This window comes from Cebidichthys violaceus, unplaced genomic scaffold (genome assembly GCF_023349555.1).
Source record: "Cebidichthys violaceus isolate CVI_PGR_0920_01 unplaced genomic scaffold, fCebVio1.0.p SCAF_28, whole genome shotgun sequence".
NCBI lineage: Eukaryota > Metazoa > Chordata > Actinopteri > Perciformes > Stichaeidae > Cebidichthys > Cebidichthys violaceus.
In genome coordinates, this window is record NW_027176461.1 from 4,854,303 (window position 1) to 4,875,336 (window position 21,034).

Here is a 21,034-nt window from a genome sequence, read left to right on the forward strand (position 1 = left end):
GTGTTGTTCAGAACAGCGCGCTCCTCTCTTTCTCTCCGTTTCTCTCCCTCCGATTCTCTGCAAATCTCGAGTATAGTAGGAGCTCTGGCTGTGCCACGTGGACCCAGGCTACCTGCCAAGGCCTGTCCACATGCCTTGCCACGAGCACTCCCTGTGAGAGCTCGTGGAGTAAGCTGTTCGGAAGCTATGGCTGAGAGTCTCTCGACTTCTCTCATTTTCCCGTATTCTCCGTCCCTCAGACATTCTGCCGAGTTTATGACCTGCAGGCGTCTGCCAAGTTCTGAGACGGAGGTGCCGTAAAGGCTGCCGTTGGTGTTATATACCTTCTTTTTTTTTTTACCTGCATGCTGACAAGAGCAAGGTAGTGCAAATGGACCCAGCACCACTCACCTTTCACAAAAGTCTAACTCTTTGGTAACTGTCAATTCCCTCCCCCTCCCTCCTCAAATCGATCTAATACTGCTCATTAAGAGACAATGTGAGGGTTTGTATAGCACCATCTTTAAAAATGTCCTAGTTATGCAATTTGTTTGTCTGAGCTGTCTTTTCCTGCCCTAGAGGTCGTGTTTTTACGTCAGTATTTTGGATCTGTGTTATATGACTTGGTGATGGCTGAACATTCCTGAAGTATTAGAAGATTCACTTGTGGGTCATCTGGACATTATACTTGCTTCTTTTTTTTCTTTCTTTTTTTCAGAACTAAGGGTGGTCTGTAGCTGTCACTGTTTCACAGATCAAAACCTGCTGGTGCATCTTAAAATCAAAAAAGCATGTTGAATGTGATTCTGGGTTAAAATCTCCACACCAGCTCAGTATCTTAGAAGAGCGGTCCAAGGTCGACGAACGTTTGATCCGTTTGAAGTTTTCACTGCTTTGGGTTGTGAAGGAAAAATCTTGCATCTGTCTATGGCTTTTTGCTGAGACCTCCACCCAGCATAACGTCGCTAATATAAGGTAATTTAAGTGTTTGCCAAATAATTACATACAAAATAAATGTGAAGTGTTAAAGAAGCGGACCATGTTAAATATTCATCAAAAGCATCTGGAGGGTAAAACGTCCAAGCATCTTTCTGCACTTCTTGTCCCGCCGGTGACACAGGCTGTGTCGGGCAAAGTATCTGACTTACATTCCAGTGTATTTATTGTCCAATTACGTAGTGCTTTTTTTTTTTTTTTTTAATGATGACAGATGAAATATGGGACTGTGAGCATTGCCAGTGCAATGCTCGACGGTATGGTTTGCCAGCTAACCGCTAGACCGGGCTGCGTCCGATGCCACCACATGTAGTTTTCACACTTCGGTTTTCGCACGCGTTAAACAAATGAGATATAATGTGGTAATGAGCTTAGAAGTGTGTTCAAACGGAGGGCAGAGCAAATTTATGACTTGACTGGTTGCAGTTTGAGCCGGCCCTGTTGATTTGCCCCAAACAATGTGTACTGTCCAGTTGTCAACCGTGACAATTGGACAGTACACATTGTACTGTGTACTGTCCAATACAGTACACAGTACAATGTGTACTAATTGCATCTCTCAATTGACGGCGCTACCTTTTTTAAAAGTTGCCTCACGTTTTGGCTGAACACACAGCTAGAGGTAAGCAGATTGGTTAGCTTCAGACGAGACGCAAGCTAGCTGTTCCACTCTGTTTCCAGTCTTTTGTGCTAAGCTAACCGACTGCTAACAGTGGCTTCATATTTACCGTACAGACACGAGAGTGGTATTGACCTTCTCGTCCAAATTTTGGCAAGAAAACAAATGAGCAAGTTTCCCAAAAAAATGTCCAACTATTCCTTTTGTAGTCAGACACAAAGAACAGTGAGTTGCGGTAATATTTAACTGCATTAATGGTCTTTAATTTGTATCATTTGAGGAAATTGGCAAATATTTTAATCGTTTATCGTTTATTGTGAGCAGATGATTTTGTGACTGAATAATCCACTGTGGAGCGTGATAATGAGTGGAACAGTTCGAAAGCAAGATCTCGACCATGACGGGGGGAAAAAATCACTGTAAACTACTTAACACAGCTGCTTCTGTGGGTAACACCAATGGGAGAGGCGCTTATAAGAGGACAATAAACTGTGTCTCATGGGAATTATAGGGTGGGGAAGGGTGTGGACGACTCTATTCTTCTAAGCCAAGTTAACCTTGTGAAAAACACCAAAAGCATGACAAACCTGACATCTTATTCTCTCCGTGCAGAATATGATAGCCACAGAGGTTGCAAAGACGATTCTTATTAACAAACGCTCCAAATTCCAACATTTTCATGCAGATAATACACTATTTATGAAAACGCATCCATCCAACTGGCAGGTTGGTTACCAGTGTGATAAACGGAGCCAAACTTCAGCCACCGATGAGGAACAAAACAGTCACATCCTTCTCTGTTGTGAGTTAGCATATTTCCCATATTTCAGCAGGGACATGAACATCATATTCCAGAGAGGACAGTGTCTTCCTCACTGCAGCGGATGAGATATCCGTTTGTTTCCTGAACGCTGTCATTGCTATTAGAGAGAAAAATATTGTTCTGTTAAAAATGCCACTGCCTCTGACGTACGCCGTGATGTATATATTACATGAATACTGTATGTAGCACATTTCTGAACATTATGTTAAAGTCAGCAGGTACCCTCATGTATTCTAACACAGCTTCCACTTGATGATATAAAATAAGAACTAACCCGCATTTTAGATGAATATAACGTGACCAGAGCTTTTCCACAGCTGTTTAATTATATGACCCGGACCAAATAAGATAAATTTGCAAACTATCTGCTGACCACATTGTGTCGGTCGAAAGGGCGTTTTCTGTCCAAAACTCTGCTCCCTCACTTAACATTCGCTGCAGTTAAAATCATGGGTGCTCATCAGCAACCACGCAATGTGACTAAGTGACCTCATAGTCTTGCATCAAAATATAGCACAACAAAAACACAGCTGGAGTTACTATGCAAACGTAGAAGGAGTTGATCCGATGCAATCAAATGCCGTGGGCAGTGACGGAAAACCATATTGTATAATGCCATTCATTAATTTTCATTGTAACCACATTTAAGAGAATAGCCTATCTAATTCTGACAGACACACACACACACACCCAACACCAGCTAAATTGTCATGACAGAATCCCCCTCTTCTGGCTTCAAACTGTGGCTGGTGCAGGCATTACCACACCGTGGTACAGTAGGAGGGGTGTACTGTACGTTTGTCCTTTGTGCCAACAGATGGTTTTAATGACGGAAGGCCTATTTCGGCTGGAAGCCTGAGAAAATGGGATAAAATGAAGAATGCAATAGCGGCAATGCCGTCATGAGAACAATATTAACGGCGTCCAAGGAAAACACCGTTAAAATCGTGTTTTGATTCTCTTCTATTCAGATCATTTGAGGAGAGTTTTGAAGCTACCTGGCCTTCTTCCAGAATAAAAAAAAAAAAGAACCAGAGGCAAAGAAAACAAGGCTTTGTCTCATCAAGACTTTCAACGTGACTCACCGTGTGGCCATATAGTGAGTGATGCCATGCTTCTGCAATCATTAATTCTGTGGTTTATGGCATTATGAGAGGGATTATCGGTGCAGAAAAAAAATGTGCACCTGCCACTGCATTGACTGAAAGACAAATAATTGGTCTCGGTGTGCTTTAACAATAAAATGTCTGACACCTAGAATCCACAGGTGGCCGAGTCCGTTCAAGACGTTTTCACCTGTACAAGGTATGCTTTTGTACATTTTGGTACAAAAAAAGTATCGCTGCTCTATTGCTATTGGCTGCAATATGAGCGGCATATAGAGTATACAGTAGTCTTTCCTGTGTATATATAGTGAACCTTTCTGCATGTATATCTCCAAATGAAAGGGAAAGTCTTGTTCCTTTTCTGGAGCTGGCACTCCTCTACCTCCACCAGCTCTGTAATTAGGATCTCATGGGGGAGCTGACTCTCTCTCTCTCCTGTGGCAGTAGCTCAGCTGGTGCCTGGCTTCACAAGACTGCATCCGACCTCACGGGCTCCAGCGAACGACCCCGCTTAAGCCAGAGAGGCTAACGCTAAGGTGACTGCGCAGGAATGCACAAGGCCGCTTTTTACTCCGAAAAGTCTAATCACGACTTATTGGGAAAAAGGGTGCCGCCAAGTTGTGAGATCACAGATTCAAGCCTTGACTGATCCTTTATGTGAGGGAGTGCTCACTGGGGAGAGGTGAATAACTCCCTCTTCCATGTAATACGTGACAGATCTGGCATGGCCAGAAAACAAGAGACAACAGCAAACATGGACGTCTAGATTCCATGATTTAATATGATGGTGGGGGAGAAAAAGTGATCTAAGAGATCTCTTATTGTGCACATTAGAGACTGCCCTAGAATGAGCGAGCAAACAAGCAGGTTCCTGGATGGCTGTCCAAATGGTTTCAGTTAGGAAATCTGACTTATGCAAGCTACTGCCGAGAATAAAGCTAACCGCAAAACAAAAGCATAAAACAAAAGCATACTTACTTTTACGACCCCCTTTAAGATTTACAGGCACCGATGTGGAATGAATGACTGGCTCTGACAGAGATTTATTGTCGGTGCAGTCTATCTTTAATATATGCCTCACCAGTGAGACGGGATGGAGGTAGGGTAAGGAAACAGATACTTTTTAAGAAATGCAGGTGTGAGCTTCACCACGGCTTCACTTTTTTTATTTTTTACGAAAACACAAAAAATTACCGCGGATTTTCAGTGCTTCGTCGTCTGATGGTGAATTATCCGCTACCGGTGACTTCAGAGACAGAAGTGTCGTGTAATTGTTTAATTTATGTTTTACAATCATTTGAAAAGGAATGCTTGTATTAGGCATTTCAGCACTAATGGAGAGCAGATGATGGATGGATGGATGATGGGGAGTTTCACTTTCCCCAAAACTCTTTTAACCGGGCAAGATGATTAAAGGGTGGGAAGGGAGGGAAGCAGGTTACACAAAGTAACACATCCATCTGCCCAGTAATCACACAGTTTTGTTCGATTTGGCTGAAATCTCCTCTACGTCATGTGTGGGGGAGCACAAGGGAGAAAAAATGGCTTACGATAAATCGATTATCAAAATATTTGAATTCTCTGTCAACCGATTACTCGATGAATTTCAGCTCCAAACGTATTTGATCTTATTTTGAGGCTACATCCCGCTCAGCTATTGAGGATCCACGTCATCTAAACAGACAGCTGGAGGTCACATCAGAAATTACCTCAACTTCAAATTTGAAGCTTTGTTTTCCTGCCATTTCGTTACAACATCGGGTAAATAAGTGAGCAAATTTGCAGTGGGAAATTGGGAAATAATTAGGACAGCGACATAAATGCTCCGGACATTGTGAAATAGATCATGAGCTATTCCAGCACTGGGATTCAAGCGCTGAAGTTTTTCCTTGTCTACATCCAGTAGTGGTAGTGGAAAATGGCACCTAGGGTTCACAAAACTGCGTTGTAAAGTTTTTATGACTTAAAAAAAAAAAAACACCATTTTTTTTTTTTCCATTGACAGGCTATGCAAATGATGAACATGCCATCTGGCCTTTTAAAATGTAGTGAGATAAGGTCCTGAGATAACTGACTGAGCTCACGTCTAGGAGCAGGCCCGAACCTAGGACCCATGTATGGAAAACATTTACAAATATCTGTTGAGTTGGTTCTTGTCTGATGTGGTAGCGGTGTATAGATTATACTCTAAACTCAGACGATGTGCAGTGGGGGGTTGAGCATCAGGGAGTCCAGTCAAGAGCAATGACATCATGTCATGAAAATCACAAAGAACAAGAGAATAAATGGGCGATCGGGTGTGAAAGTAGAGACAAAAAAAAAAATATAGAAAGTAATAGTTGTAATAATAAAACAATAGTCGGAGCAAAACCCTTTACATTACATTGACAAGGAGCAAATAATGCACAAGAGGCTTTGTATGGCCTTCGTATGGAAACGTAGGAAAAGTGGATGGAAAAGTGAGGCAACCCTCAGTTCCGAGTAACAGCAGCTTACATAATTCTGTTTTCCCCACTTATGAATAAGGGGAGTGACTCCCTGAGGGTCAGTAACAAAAGGATTTTACAAGAGGTTGCCATCGATGCCACACTGAGCTTGTAATAAGACATAATGACCGCCTCAGTGCAGTCTTGGATGGTGTCTGGTTGGAGTTTACGTGAACCCATTGCCGTTGTAATGCAGACGGTAGCGCTGTGTGAATACGTACCTGGGGAATGCTAAGGCTTGTATATGAGCTTTGCGCCGAGAGAAGTTCTTCGACGGGAAGGAGAAGGCGAATTTTGGAGTCGATGTCGCTCAGCTGCTCCAGGTCAGAAGGCTCCGGGGTGTAACCCAGACCTGTCAGCACTGACACAGCCCACATGTCCTCCTGGAAGACAATCGCAGCCGAAAAGAAGTCATGGCCCACTGGGTTAGAATAAGCCTGCCTCGTTTAGCGGCAGCCTTAATAGAGGACTGATATACATTAACGCTTGCCTATTTAGCAACTTTGTGACGGTGATGTCTGCAGCAGGGAATGGGTACAAGTATGACTCCCGCACTTGGTATTCACTCCTGGAGGGTGAACAAGGTGCCGATCACGCTTCTAGTCAAGTGCCAAAACTTTTGAGTTGCCTTCTGCTCACGGTGACTGTTTGTCCCAGTCTCCTTTTATGTCTTGTGCGAATCAGTGGGTGGGTGGTGAGCTCATCGCAGCCCAGCGGTGAGATAAGATCTTGCAGTGAGGGGTTTTTAATGCCAGAGAAGAAGATCACAACTCTGCAAACTACACATCTGTGACCTCTGAGGAGGGAGCAGAGGAAAACTCACACAGGGGTCCATCAGCTATAGGTGGAGCGCCGCACCGGGCCAACGTTTTACCAAATGAGATCAACAAATTCTTATTGGTGTTTCATGTTCGCAGATCTATTGTTTCCCTGTTTTCAGTCTTTATGCTAAGCTAGAGGAAGCTAACCATCCCCTGGCTCTAGCTCCATATTTAGCGTGAGAAATAGAGGGATCGATCTTTACATCAACTCTCGACAAGAAGTCAAATCGGCGTATTTACCCACGTCAAACTTTTCCCTTGATAAAGCAGGAGATTACACCCACTAGTGCAGCACCGAAATGTTACGTGATTACTGACTGCTATTGATTTACTGCCTCGGGTTACCACAAAAAACAACGACTGTGGAACTTGTTAGGACAAGAGTCGGTAACATTAAAAAGAAAAAAAAGTGTGTGTGTGTGTGTGTGTGTGTGTGTGTGTGTGTGTGTGTGTGTGTGTGTGTGGCAAACGTTGAGCAGCTAGCCTGTGGTAGAGGCGTCCAGTGGGATTCTGCCATGAACTGAGCGAAGTCCTCAGAAATGAAGACGGATCACTGCCAAAGTCCTGGTGACATGAATAATGTGCTTGCACCGTTATGGCCATTCATAATAGCACGCCTCGCAATAACAGGAAGTCTTCCTCCTTCCAATAAAAAAAAAAAAAAATCCAGAGCATCTGCGCTCCCCTCGGTTTGGTATCTGCCACCACAATTACTGCAGTATTGTTCTAAAAGTCAAGGCAAACATCATAAATAGAGCAGCGAGACATGAAAAAAAGAAAAACTCTGGCAAGCTGTCCCACGGATGCAGAACTGTCGGGGTCAAGCTAAATGGATCCGTATGTGAAAAGGTAAGTGAGTTCCCAACAGACCTCATACCATCAGACTTCACACTGGTCCCCCAGCTGCCAAAAGAGCTATAAAAGCTAATTTAAACTTTTAAATGTATACTTTTAAAAGATTAAGATGGCGTAAGTGGGTTCCAAGTGGAAACGGTCTACTGCTCTAGGTGGCACGGGGTCACAGATGAATCGTCACGGAAACGCAAGAGGCCTCAGTCTCTTCGCCTTTAAGCCCCGTCGGCGCTCTCTCCCTACGAGTGCCACTGTAGCTTACATTAGGGCTATATGAAAGATCCCGGCCTCCGGATTTCAAATAAACACCACAGAGGGAACTGTTATGACAACGATAATCAAGCCATAACACGCAGCAATCCGTGAACCGCATAAGGCACTTGACATCTGGTTCGTAATCCGAACTGCTTTGAGGCGTCATAATCTTCTCCCCAGAGGCCTCCTGGGATTCATCAAAAACACTGATGTCCGACCAATGCTACTCCATGTGCAGTTCTGAGGGTCTGGTTGAGTCGCCCGATGTGTTTAATAACAACAAAATGTGAGCGTGACACACATTCCGACAAATAAGATCACGGAAGAAACATTTTATTTACGCCAAGATTGGTGACACTGGATTCAATATTTGCTTTTAACACAGTTATGAAAGTAAATATTAGGGCCTTGGCAGAAGCAGCGGACGGGATTATCTGCTGCTCCCTATAAGACTTTTTGGACATGAGGGGGAAGTATTAAGGAACTTGATAAAAAAAAGATAGACTCATCCTACAGCACATGTTGTGTGTTTGGGTTTCATGTCAGCCTACCTCGCTGTCTGCTCCTCTGGCAGCGTCCTCTTCCTCTTCGTCTACTCCTTGCAGGAGCCCGGCCAGATGCTCTTTCTCTGCCCGAGTCAAAAGAGCGTGGTCCCCTTCACCAATTACGAGCTATTGTGTTGGAGGAAACGAAGAAAGGGGCCATTATTCATCCTTCATAGATGAAATCATCATTTGCATAACATTTCTATTATTTTCAGTCGTGAAAAAGCTTTCTCTTGAACCAGAGACAAATGGTTTTTTTTCTTCACTGGAAAAACTAACAGTCAAGAGAATTGCTCCAAGTCATGCGATATACCCCAGCACTGCATTTGGCCCAAGGTGAACTTTGACATACCTCAATGTTTCTCTTGACAAAGTCTTTCTGTTTTTTCTTGCTTTTGGAAGCTCCACAGTGGCTGCCTTCAAATTGCTCTTCTTCCCCGGTATCCTCGCGGCTTAGTTCAGAGGACTCTGTGCAGCCGCCTGGCTTCTTTTCACCTGTCAGGCAAGCCACACTTTAAATTCCAAAAAGGTAAATATTGAAAAAGTAAGTCAAAGCTCTAATGATAACAATAATAATAATCAAACAACACAGAAATGCTATGAGTCAAACCATGAGTTCTTATTCCATCATCTGATCCATTTGATTAAAGTGTGGAATTTAATACAAATTGTACTGTATTGTAAATATTCTACTAATAGCCCTGCAAGGCTTCACCGTAGGTGTGAAGACTGTGATAACAATCAGCCAGCCTGCAGAGATGTCTCCAAACACAGAAACGGTCACTGTGCCGCCATTCTTTTCCTTTTTCCTTAGATGGTCAATATCATAAAAAAGCTACAAGATCTTGATTAGTTAATGTTTCATAAGCGGGTTATGCAAACTGTTATGCATCCACTTCTGGGAAATTGAGTTAGTGCACTTATTATTATCTGCCTCAGAAAAACAACATGTATAAGTTCCATGAGGTCATGGCGCCATCAAGTGCACAATCTAGGCAGTACAAGTGAGAGCGTGGATTTTATAGATTGGAATATGGAAAAATGCATGCTGCTTTTTCTTTTGTGAGTTTGATTCGCGCTGACTAACTTTGCTCCAAGTATTGCCTCCAAGCATCGTCTCTGTTGTGCTCACAGTCGGGAACTTGAGTTTCAAACACAGGCACAAAGTCGTCCTCCTCTTCTGTCCCTTGAAGATAAAAAAAAAAAAAAAGAACATATTGAAGGTGTCACACAGTAACTGCATGAAGCCTAAATTCAGCACTCTTGCTGTTCTGCATACTGCTGCCTATAAGGCTTACCAGTGGGTGCTTCCAGAGCCAAAAACAACCTTGTGTTCATTGCTTCTTGGGCACATTCACAGTGACCTTTGGGTTTATTCTGCTGCAGAAAAATAACCAATATAACATCACACCATACGTGATAAACGGTACTGGTATAGTGGACTGGTAATGTGACTGTGTCTACCAGGAACTCTTGCCAGAGTTGTGCTTGAAGTTCTTTCCTTTGACGCTTGACTTCCTTTTCTGTGCAGATCTTTGCAGACAGTATTTCATCAAGTCGTCTCATTTCCTCAATAGCTCTCTGCAGTTTGGAATCTTCATTCTCTTCATCGGGAACTTCACTGGAACACTGATCTAAATGATGCACAACAGTGTGAGGTAACTGAATAAAAAAAAGCTGGATCCTGTGCACAGCTACTCCACTTACTTCTGTCAGGACCTCTGGCTGAGGAGTTGATTGTAGTTCCTTCAGAGCTCATCTGGCTCTACAGGGAATTGTTTTCTCAAGTTATGGAAATTATCCCATTGTTGTATGTCAAAAAGGTATGTTGTAATGTCGTCTTTAGTTAATTACCTGAATATCAGCAGCATCTTTGGTCAACACAACAAGGGAAAATGGAGTTGTAGGACCAACTCTGTCACTATGTGGCAATGACACGCTGGACACACGGCTCCCCGTCTGCTCACTCGATGCAGGGCGAGAAATGTCTTCTAAATTACCTTTGATAATTTCCATAGTGTGAATTGTTGGCTAAGTAAAACCACAGAAAAATCCCACCGTTTGTCCGCCTGTTTTCTTGGTAACTATAGACGCAAACGCTCCCGGATGTTGTAACTATGGAAATGTGCATTTGTTACTATGGCCACTGGACGAAATCGAGGCGGCGCAGCTGGTGCCTGGATCGATGCAGCTAGCTAGCGTAGCGGGTAACAAGCTAGCCAATAGAGCGCTAGCTAGCGGTTAGCTGTAGCGGTGCCCCTTCGGCTCGTTATATCATATTATCGTCATTTCGGCAGTAACTTGAAATGTCGTCGATGTAGCTGAGGTATTGTTGATACATGTATACAGTGTGAGAAAGCGAGGGAGGAGGATTCGAGGCAGTGTTTTGAGGTGAGTAACGCTATTTTCATGTTTAGCTAGCGTTAGCAAACCAAGAAAGCTACTGTTGATTATCCCAGATAGCTAACCTAACGATTAAAGCCAGCTAAGATGTGCTCTGTTGGATATTGATATTTACTTGGTGGTAATTCAGTTGCTAGCAATCAACCATCTACACCAACGTACACTGAGTATGCAACTGGGATATATTTAGTTTTGTTCTGTAACGCTATCAAACGTAGCTCTCATAGCTAATAGGTTACACAGAAAATGGGTGTGTAGCCACTGGATCAGATAGAACCAGAGTTCTATTTTATATGTGGGAGGAAAGTCGCTACTTCGCTGACACCATCAACGGCGTTAAAGAGATTAATTGGTTTGTAACACACGCTAGCTTGCTAAATGATTATACCATTATTGCTAGTGGTTTTTTTTTCCTCAGTGCTGTCATTGTGCCACTGTTCCACAATCACACCCATTTCATTGGCAGCTGCCCAAGCTCTGCAGAGTACCTGCGTCAGGCAGGTGACAGCATATGATCGAGGCTACTGGGTTTGCTTTTTCATCATGATGCATGTATACCATTTTTTTTCTTCTGATTTTAATATTTTCTGATCATACCAGGGTTGAGTTGACTCTGCAGGGGAAGATGTGCAATGGAATGATAGAGTCAATATCAAAAGCCTTTTGGGCCCACACCTCAGCCACTGAGCGGTTCTTTTTGTTGCTGCTGACACTGACTGCGGTGTCCACTGGGCAAGGATCAGGTAAGGGGCAACGTGTATGGTTGCACACTCCCACAATACAAAGCATAATGTGTTATGTCTGTATTGTATTAAGCTTTAATTTCTCTGCTGAAGAAATATTTTTAAATCACCGTAGAATACAGACCAAATGGGTGAATGTCAAGGCGACCTGACACAGACGGGATTGTATCGCTTGTTCTACTACACAGGGGAGACTTACTCCAAATATGTGTTGTATCCTCTTTTTTTTTTTGGTCTTCTCTTCCCAGGATGTGTGAGGCCGTACATGGTCCAGAACAGCTGGGTAAACCTCACAGAAACCAACAGGGGCTCGTTCCCTGTGGGCACCGTGCTGCAGTACAGCTGTGACCCTGGTTACCTGCCAGACGGACCCAGCATCCTCACCTGCTCCGCGCTGGGACGCTGGACCTCTGAACCTCCTCATTGTATACGCAGTGGTGGTAAGATACGATATTTTGTCCACGACTGTCTCTTCTAATGAGGAGTGACTGTTGTGAGCAGCTAAACTGATTTTTAAAAACGTCTTTATTTTCACGTTGAATTTTGCGTCGCTTTCGTTTCTCTAATGATTTTTTTGCTCATTCTGCTTACATATAAACTAAAAACAACACAAAACTCTTTTAAAACAAGGCTGGTACTTTTTCTTTTTTCCCCCCATCAGCATGCTTACCCCTCTCCAAACCCGAAAATGGGGGCTACACCTGCCACCCATCCCCCTGCCGGATGTTTTCCCACGGCACTGTGATTGAGTTCTTCTGTGACGAGCGCTTCGTTCTCAGCGGCGACTACAACTACCTGACCTGTCAGGATGGACAGTGGGACGGCCCCATGCAGATCAGTTGTGTTAGCCAAGGTGGGTCGGTCCTCAAACTCGGACGTAGAAATAGGTCAATACTCTCGTCCTAAACGCTCAACTGTCAGCAAAACAATGTCCCCTAAATTTGGATTTTCTTTAAATTCATTATTACATTTCTTGTTCTATTTTGAACTCCTAAACATAAATATCCAAACAAACAAAACCTACATTTATTCTGAAAACTAAAGATATTAACTGTACTTTTGACTGTTTTCTGTTTTATTCAGGATGTATAAGACCCTCTACAGTGCAGCATGGCACAACTAATCTGACAGACACCAACAGGAGCTTGTTCCCTGTGGGCACCGTGCTGCAGTACAGCTGTGATCCTGGCTACCTGCCAGTGGGACCCAGCTTCCTCACCTGCTCCACGCTGGGACGCTGGACCTCTGAACCTCCTCGCTGTATACGCAGTGACGGTAAAGACAAACGTCCTCACAGTACCGTCTACACTTCTGACCCTCTCAACGCCTGGTACATGTGCTGTAACCTTGAATGAGCAGCTATGATCTGCTCTATGTGTATTGTAGTTTGAGATTCTTTATTTTGTTATTCAGTTGTTGATATGCATTTCATTTTTAAACCTACTGTAAGTATCTTCTGTTTTTATTTCAAACATCTGTGTTTTTAAAACCTACAGTTTGTTTACTTTAATAACATGGATGTGGATTCATTCAAAAAACAAGTTAAAAGTCTTCCGTCCGAGACATACTGGGGCTCTGATCATACAAACCAACTCCACAAGAGGTCGGAGACACATCGGTGTCTAAGATCAACATCCAGCAACTGCAATAACAGGAACGGACGCATTGCGACCAACACGCGGCCCAGATTGTGGCAAACTAAGAATATCCTTGAATAGAGACAAAGAACGCTTTAATTACACACAAATACACCAAGGTGTATACACACCATACAACACTAGAATCTTTATCGGTTCCCTTTCTTTCAATGGACAGTATGCCAGACTCCACATAAGGTAGATAAGTTGATAACTATTAGAGTTAAACTTAGTTCTGATCAGATAATCACGTCAACAGTTCATCCGTGTTTTCCTATTTCCTGTATTAGTTATTAACTGTATTTTTTTCTTTTCTTTTTCTTTTTTTTCCAGGATGTATAAGACCCTCTACCGTGCAGCATGGCTCAACTAATCTGACAGACACCAACAGGAGCTCGTTCCCCGTGGGAACAGTACTGGAGTACCGCTGTGACCCTGGTTACCTGCCAGACGGACCCAGCAGCCTCACCTGCTCCACGCTGGGACACTGGTCCTCTGAACCTCCTCGCTGTATACGCAGTGACGGTAAAGACAAACCTCAAGATATATATATATATATATATATATATATATTTATTTTTTAATAATTTGAGCTAACAGGAATGGGGAAAAGTGGGTCGTTCTTGTACACCAGAGTTCACGCATTTCTTGTTTTCCTGTCTCTCCGGGGACAGTTTGCCAGCCTCCGTTTCAGCCAGAGAATGGGGGCTACACCTGCCACCCCGCCCCATGCCAAAGACTCTCTCATGGCACTGTGATTGAATATTTCTGTGAGGAAGGCTATGTTCTGAAGGGAGACTACAAATACCTTACCTGTCAGTATGGAGAGTGGGACAGCCAAATGAAGCTCAGCTGCCTCATGGAGCAAGGTAAACGGCTGAGCGCACGTTTTGAACAATTGGATAATCGCAGTAAGTGTTCTGCGTTGATAACTGTCGATTTTGTTATCTGTGTCACAGACCGCAATCCAACTTTACCATTAGGGATGCCCGCCTTGTCCATAGTGGCATCCACAGCCAGCTCAGTGGCCCTGATCCTGCTCCTGGTGGTGCTGTTTGTACTTCTGCAGCCAAAACTCAAGTCCCTCCATCGGTGAGTCTGCCCTCAAAACACGGAAGGCTCTTAAAAAGGAGAGTAGTCTAGTTTTTTTTTTAAACTTTCTTCTGGTTCTCCACACCTAGACGCGATCAGGGTGTGTCCGGCCAGCCCGTGTCGATCATGGTGGAAGGAGTCCAGGTGTCTCTGCCCTCGTATGAGGAGGCAGTGAACGCCCGTGGGGCCTCACCCTCGCCTCTCGGCTCCGAGTCTCGGGTCCAGATAGTGCTGTCTGAGGGTCAGCATGCCACAGCGCCAGAGGCTGGCCCCTCTCGGCCTTCATCCCTCAAACGGCAGCAGTCGGAGATGGCCGTCGTGCACCCTGTGCCGTCGTCCTCCCCCTCCCCCTCCTCCTCTACCTGGGTTCTGGAGCATGCAGGTGCTGCCGCTCCTTCATCCTCACAACGAAGGCCGTCTGCAGGCAGCGACCGACACAGCCTGTCTCTGGACTCTGAGATGGACTACTCTGATGGTAAAGCTCTCTTCCAACACACATTTTTTTTTTTTTTACTTAAAGATCCACACTTTGTACTGATAAAAACTGTGTCCCCTCTCTTCAGATATGCCGTTGCTGAAGGAGGCCTGAAAAAACGCTGCAGCCTTTGGACCCCCCCCCCCCCCCCCCCCGAGACGACCAGCGCTGCTACTGACCTGTACTGGTGAGCGGGATGCCTCTTGAGAGTTTGTCAACACAGCTGTCGACACAGACGAGGCTCCGAGTGAAGCTGCGGGTTACTCGGAATAGTTCCTCGGTCCATCCCGAAGGAGAACAGAGAAGGCATTCACATGTACATACACGCTTACATTTGTTTTTTATAGGAATTCCTACACGATGTATTGTATGTCCGGCGTCTGAGGGAGGGGAGGGGATGGCTTTCAGTTGAAAGGGCAAAGCTGCAAACTCATTTGGAGAGCTAAATAATCTCTTAAGTGTCTTTTGGTCACCGTTACTTTTCCTTAACCGCATATCGCACCATTTGAGACGCACATCGGGCAAAGATGCATGAAGTCCAGGTAGTCCAGCTTTGTTGTCCAAGTCGTGCACACTGACAGTATTGTCCCTCAAAGATTTTTGTGATTTATTTAAGATGTTGTCGATCGTTACTCGCGTCATTCCAGATGCCACTGTACAGTTTAAGGCTGCTTGTCCACCCAGGATTCCCTTCGCTGTGTGTTTTTTTTTTTTTTTTTTTTTTTTTTTCATTGGATTGAGGGCAAACATTTTAAGAGACGAGAGACAGATTCAGGCCTGCGTTTGATACATTTCACTCTTGGTAAGTGTTCCGATGTCTTCATACCCTTGTCCTCAATGGCCTTAGCGTTCCACTTCTATGCACAGGTATCTATAATATGTAAAATAGGGAGTTTAAAAAAAAAAAAAAAAAAAAAAACGAATGTCGGTTAAAAGTGTCCACTGCTTAGTGATCTAATGTGTGGCTTTGTCAGACACATCACTTGTTCACCAGAAAATAATTATTCTCTTAATTTATTCAGGCTGCTTGTAAAATAATTGTAATGTTTTAAGTGTAAACAGGGAACTAAGATGTTTATTTAATTTACTTGTAAGCAGAGCGCTGTTGATCAGCCACGGCTTCTTTTGACGCTTCCACCAACTCTTGGAAACGTACAAAACAAAACAAAAAACTAAAGTATGTCTTTTCACTTCGCCGCTTCAGTTTTGGTTCTACTGCAGGCACGTTGTATGTGACACTGTAAATACGAGTCAGTGTACAGATTAGTGTAATGTCTTTGTTTGACTCTTTGCTTTTAGACTGAGGAATGGTTTTTGTGTTTTGTGAAGATGTTTTGGTTTTTTTTAATATATGTAAAAAGGTTTTAAGTTAAGTCTGTATATAACATACGCCCATTTTGATTAAATATTATTTAAGATGTCCAAATTGGCTATTTCCGTCTTTATTATTAGGTTTTTCACATTTTTGAAAGATCTGAGATCTTTCTCTTTGGTCTGATTTCAGCATACGGTCTAAAAAGAGCAAATGGCACATCAATAGATTTTATAAACTCATTCATTCTCAAGGTGTCAGTCATAAAAATTAGCAGATTTCAGTAAAACACCAGATTTTTCAAAAATAGAAAAAATATAAATACAAAATGTCATGATTCTTAATCATTTGGCTAGCAGGCTCTACCCGTAGTTAACGTTGCATAGAATTGATTAAGTAAACCACAATAAAAGTATTAGTTGCTGCACATGCTTCCACAGTCTTTCTTTCAGCATCGCAGGCCTGCGTGAGGAATATGCAGACGGTGTGGAGACGGTGATGGCCGTCTGAATCGCTGCGTCCTCGGTAGCGACACGTTTCCCTCTCCAGCACTGGGTTGTCATCGGTGTCACGGTCACGGCTGTTTCACCACCTCCTGTTTGATGTCAACACCGTCTGTGTGAGAGAAGGGAGACGTTAAGACTTCTGCTTTCTTTGCTCTCCGGCTACAATCTGCGTGGAGAAGAGCTCGTGCGCTCGTCCGGCCCCTCCTCCCAGCCTCGCTCTGCAGCAACACGCCGGCAGCTGTGACGCTTACCCTCAGCTGTGACGCTTACCCTCAGCTGGTGGCTTGAATGCTCGGTAACATCTGAAGCACAGGGTCAGCAGAAGGGCCTCGGTACACTGGAATATGTAGTATATCAATGGGAAGAGAAACATGGGTCCGATGACTTCAGGGGGAAAGGCCACTTTTAGGATGGTAACGCACAGCTGGATGTTTTGACAACCCGTTTCCATGGAGACTGTTCTGCTACATCTGAAAAAAGAGGAGAGTGATACACTTTTGTGTAGTTTAATCTACAACTGCATCATATTTTATAAAGTCACATAGTAATACATATAGTAACTACAAGCTGTCATGTATGTATGTATGTATGTATGTGTGTGAAATGAAATGGAAAGGAGCTGCTGGTTCCCGACCCGGGGGTCAGTCCTCTAGTCTAGGAGGTCCCATGATTAAACTGATGGATCACACGAGACTAAAACCAACAAGGAAAAAAAATATATTCCGTTTAACAAAACGATAACCCTGGGGCTCAGTCCTCTAGGAGGTCCCATGATTAAACTGATGGATCACACGAGACTAAAACGAACAAGGAAAAACATATTCCGTTTTACTAAATGATGACCCTGGGGGTCAGTCCTATATAGGAGGTCCCATGATTAAACTGATGGAACACATGAGGCTAAAACAAAGAAGAAAAAAAATATTCCGTTTTACAAAATGATCTTGATTTCTTTCTAATTTTGCATTTTATCTCATGAAATAGCCTACTTAATATTTTCACCTCTTCAAGGCCAAAAAAAGGACAAAAAAAAAATCCTTTAATTGAACAAAATCAAGAAAGCAACTGAAAGAACGGTACATCTAGCGTGTCTACACACTTACTGTGGACTGAGTCTGCATATGAAAGACATGATGTATCCCAGCATAAAGCCAATCAGTGGCATCAGTGCAGCCACCACCAGAACATCAGGCGTGAGGACCATCCATATGATGTCTTTGACGACCAAAGCAGACAGGCTGAACACTATGATGCCGGAGATTATCAGGATGCTGAGGCCAACCTGTCGAGGAAGTGGAAACATGCTGCAAGCGTCAATGTGTCTCCTCTAACGGGACTTGAATCCCAGCATTATCAAAGCAGGAAACTTCTCTCTTTTTCCCTACTTCCAAATTTGACAAACATGTGGAGGCTTCAAGTTCAAGGTCTACTACGACAAATAACACCCATGCCATGTGTTGACTTGGTGTGGAACAGGTCCTTTTAATATAAGATATGTGTCACAGTAGTAAAAGCACAGAGGGAAATGAATAATAGCTTAATTATATTCAGCTGCTTCAGCTTCAGGGTCTGGTTTTTTCCTCCTATCACAAGTCAGAGCGCCCGCCGTCTGTAACGGATGACGTTCGCGTGAGAACACGTTCCAGGACTCTCACTTTTTTGATGACCGAAGAGTAGCTTGGTTTGTAGTGATTGATGGCGATGCCAATGGCACAAGGCACCAAGGTGAACGTGAGAGCGGAGATGATGCCGACGTACGGCACGGCGTTTGTTAGCCCGGTGAAGCCTTGGGAGTAGATGTAGAGCAGCAAAGGCATCAACACCAGGGCCGCGATACAGGAGCAAGTGGTCATTACGATGCTGAGGGAAGGGTGTCAGAGAGAGGAGAAACATTAGTAGACCGACATGCCGGAATCAATACATCAATGGGGGGGGGGGGGGGGGGTTTACCTGAGGTTCATGTCACCCTTAATGGCCAGGGAGAAAATGTTTGATAAGCTTCCCCCTGGACAGCAGCCACAGATGAGCACAGTCACAGCCCTGACGGGATCCATCTGCAGCATTTTGGCTAGAGAGAAAGCAGTCAGGGGCATGACGCCGAACTGGGCCACCAGTGCAATGGCTACTCCTTTAGGCTTCAGCAGATGGGTCTTGATTTTGGAAATCTCCATCGTACAGCCGAGGGAAATCATGGTGATGAAGAGGATGATGACGGTGAAGATATTAAGGGCTTGGTTCAGGGAGGGGGGGATGCTCAGGACACCCACGCTGCCGTTACCGGAGACATTTCCCTGGGTGTGGTTGTTAGCGATTCCCTCGTAGGCTTCTGTCACGTTCATTGTTGTGCTCTTACTGCGCCGCGACTTTCACCTGTCCCACAAATATGATACAAATACATTAACGGCAAAGCAATTCCAGTTTGAGATTGTCGTCATTAGACTTCTACACACATATGCTTACATTGTATTGCAGTGTTTGGTTAGGAAGTTTGAGTTCTTTATTTCATTTGTAGGGGTTTTTAATGCAATGCATCTCATATCATTTTCATATAACTCAGCCACAAACATATTCATTCACATTTTGCAGCTTGCAAATGTCCAAATGAAGGAGCTTTTTTTTTGGTAATTCTCCACAATCCTCATCAGTGTTTCCTATCAAAATTATAATAAAATATAGAAGAAAAAAAGAAGAAAACAGCAGTTTCTGCAAGCAATTATTGTTTCAGATGTTTGCCTTTTGTGTGTTCCCTATAAATAAAATGATATGTAGCATCACTGGTATTCCTGTAGACATTGATGCACAGCTCTAACTATTCCATATTTGTCTTACTGTCAACTAATTCCATTAAAAGATCAAAACCATCAACGCCTTAGTCCATCTCTTAGACAATGTGTTACAATACGCTACACCTGGGCGCTGTAGTTATCGGCAAATGTTACTCAAACGTGAATAAATAAGGCATTGGCTGGGGACTACTTTCAGTGGCGGATTTGGTGCATTAGCAACATGATAATGTAGGTGTGATTGATTCAAAATAAACTACAGTGCCCATACTTATTTTAATAAATAAACATGTTTTTTAATTTGTGTTGTTGTTCTTGCATAGCAGTGACAACATGTGTCAGATTTTAATCCAACCCTGTCTTAGTTTCTGGTAATATATTACTGAATAACCTGCAGTACATAAGTGACTCAGTTTCATCCGCGTTAAGTTTTGCAGCCAGACACAATACGAGCTTTACTCCAAACTATGAGATACCAGTCCGTTTCAGCGCTCCACAGAAAGCCCTTTTGAATTTCAGACCAACAAAAAAATCCAGCAAAAGACATCATCGCATTGATCAGCGTTGATTGATAAGTGCTATTCTAACGAGACGCCAGCCGTTTTCAGAACCCTGTCACAGTCCGACCTCTACCATTGATCGGCAAACAAAGCGACGGAGGCAGCAGTTGACCCCCGCAGGTGTAGGCATCCCCACCGACTGCCAACTTCAAAACCCAATTAAGCTGCTACAAAACAGCAGCGTTACAACTGATTGCGTGTAGATGGTGTAAATCTGACATCATGTAATCCTCCAGGACTACTGAAGAGTGTTGTGCAACCACTCCAGCCATTTCCCTCTGTGCAGTCGTTTACAATGTTGCTGTTAAAGCCACACTTTACACACAAAGGATTTGAGAAAATACCAATCATCAGCAGTCATTACTATATATATTATTCATATTTATATAATCTATTGTAACATCGTAACTGCAACTGTTACGTCTACACTAAAAAGCCATATTGTTTCTAATGACACACTCCTTCATTAGAAAACACATTGCAAATGTAGTGTAGTTTAGAACAACTCCACAATTGTATTTTGATGTGTGACTCCATATCATCATGTGATTTCACGGGTTTGCACTGGCCGTGCTCAATGTAATGAAGAAAGATATCACACAACGCATCAACGAGGCTCTCTTCTGGGATTTTAGTAGTTTTGGCAATGGCACTGGAATTGCGCAGCAAATGTAGAAGCATGCTGCATCCAGACACAATACTTTATCATTTTATTCCTCTTTTTGTCTTTGCGTCGAAATTGCTGCCGATGATGTAAGAACAAAATAGTGGCAGTGTGACCCTTTAAGAACAAAAGATAAGCTGAGAAATAAAAGCACTTTCTTACCTTAATTTCAGGCCAGTTTCTGCAACTTTGCTGCGCTCGCTCACACTCTTGTTTCCATTTCTCCTCACATTCTTGCGCCTAACTCCTTTTGGACCCCCTTGCCCTCCCCTCTCCGTCACATGGGCTAGTGACACCATGGTAGGTGTAAACATGGCAATCAACTCCAGTAGCAAACCATTCAAACCACGCTCAACTCCCTGCACAGCTACTATTAT

General features: G+C 43.5%; 3 protein-coding genes across 7 annotated transcripts in view; 1 reads left to right on the forward strand and 2 right to left on the reverse strand.

Annotated features, from left to right (window-relative positions):
• fsip1 (fibrous sheath interacting protein 1) overlaps positions 1-10,498 on the reverse strand; it is a 25,172-nt gene extending 14,674 nt beyond the window's left edge. Inside the window, exons 1-8 of one of the 3 annotated variants that reach the window (XM_068721785.1) lie at positions 10,337-10,498; positions 10,190-10,247; positions 9,947-10,116; positions 9,781-9,859; positions 9,570-9,668; positions 8,835-8,977; positions 8,489-8,608; positions 6,231-6,392 (exon numbers count right to left, since the gene is read on the reverse strand). In XM_068721785.1, coding sequence (XP_068577886.1) covers positions 6,231-6,392; positions 8,489-8,608; positions 8,835-8,977; positions 9,570-9,668; positions 9,781-9,859; positions 9,947-10,116; positions 10,190-10,247; positions 10,337-10,498 — 993 coding nt within the window. Of the gene's footprint in view, positions 1-6,230; positions 6,393-8,488; positions 8,609-8,834; positions 8,978-9,569; positions 9,669-9,780; positions 9,863-9,946; positions 10,117-10,189; positions 10,248-10,336 lie in introns of all 3 variants that reach the window. The other 2 variants (XM_068721784.1, XM_068721786.1) reach the window with 2 other exon arrangements.
• On the forward strand, positions 10,392-16,222 carry LOC137880415 (sushi domain-containing protein 4-like). 3 transcript variants are annotated; one of them, XM_068721782.1, is made up of 11 exons: positions 10,392-10,873; positions 11,304-11,382; positions 11,486-11,628; positions 11,877-12,068; positions 12,290-12,481; positions 12,712-12,903; positions 13,599-13,790; positions 13,940-14,134; positions 14,225-14,357; positions 14,447-14,832; positions 14,921-16,222. In XM_068721782.1, the coding sequence occupies exons 3-11, from the start codon at positions 11,511-11,513 to the stop codon at positions 14,944-14,946; spliced, it is 1,626 nt and encodes a 541-aa protein (XP_068577883.1). In that variant the 5' UTR covers positions 10,392-10,873; positions 11,304-11,382; positions 11,486-11,510; the 3' UTR covers positions 14,947-16,222. The 3 variants fall into 3 exon arrangements, with proteins under 3 accessions (XP_068577883.1, XP_068577884.1, XP_068577882.1); XM_068721783.1 differs by lacking the exon at positions 11,304-11,382; XM_068721781.1 differs by lacking the exon at positions 10,392-10,873 and having other exon boundaries at positions 10,882-11,382.
• Positions 16,134-21,027, reverse strand: LOC137880418 (hepatic sodium/bile acid cotransporter-like). Its single transcript, XM_068721787.1, has 6 exons — positions 20,820-21,027; positions 18,601-19,020; positions 18,306-18,510; positions 17,754-17,932; positions 16,921-17,120; positions 16,134-16,759 (listed from the first exon to the last, which is right to left on the reverse strand). The coding sequence occupies exons 2-6, from the start codon at positions 18,987-18,989 to the stop codon at positions 16,719-16,721; spliced, it is 1,014 nt and encodes a 337-aa protein (XP_068577888.1). The 5' UTR covers positions 18,990-19,020; positions 20,820-21,027; the 3' UTR covers positions 16,134-16,718.
• Between the last annotated feature and the right edge of the window lie 7 nt (positions 21,028-21,034).

Coding starts and splice junctions, on each gene's coding strand:
- LOC137880418 (XM_068721787.1), bottom strand. CDS start 18,989: ATGAACGTGACAGAAGCCTACGAGGGAATCGCTAACAACCACACCCAG. Junction 18,511..18,600: donor AAGGGTGACATGAACCTCAG/GTAAACCCCCCC, acceptor CCCTTCCCTCAG/CATCGTAATGACCACTTGCT. Junction 17,121..17,753: donor ATATGCAGACTCAGTCCACA/GTAAGTGTGTAG, acceptor CTCTTTTTTCAG/ATGTAGCAGAACAGTCTCCA.
- LOC137880415 (XM_068721781.1), top strand. CDS start 11,264: ATGATTATACCATTATTGCTAGTGGTTTTTTTTTCCTCAGTGCTGTCA. Junction 12,904..13,598: donor TCGCTGTATACGCAGTGACG/GTAAAGACAAAC, acceptor TTTTTTTTCCAG/GATGTATAAGACCCTCTACC. Junction 13,791..13,939: donor TCGCTGTATACGCAGTGACG/GTAAAGACAAAC, acceptor CTCCGGGGACAG/TTTGCCAGCCTCCGTTTCAG.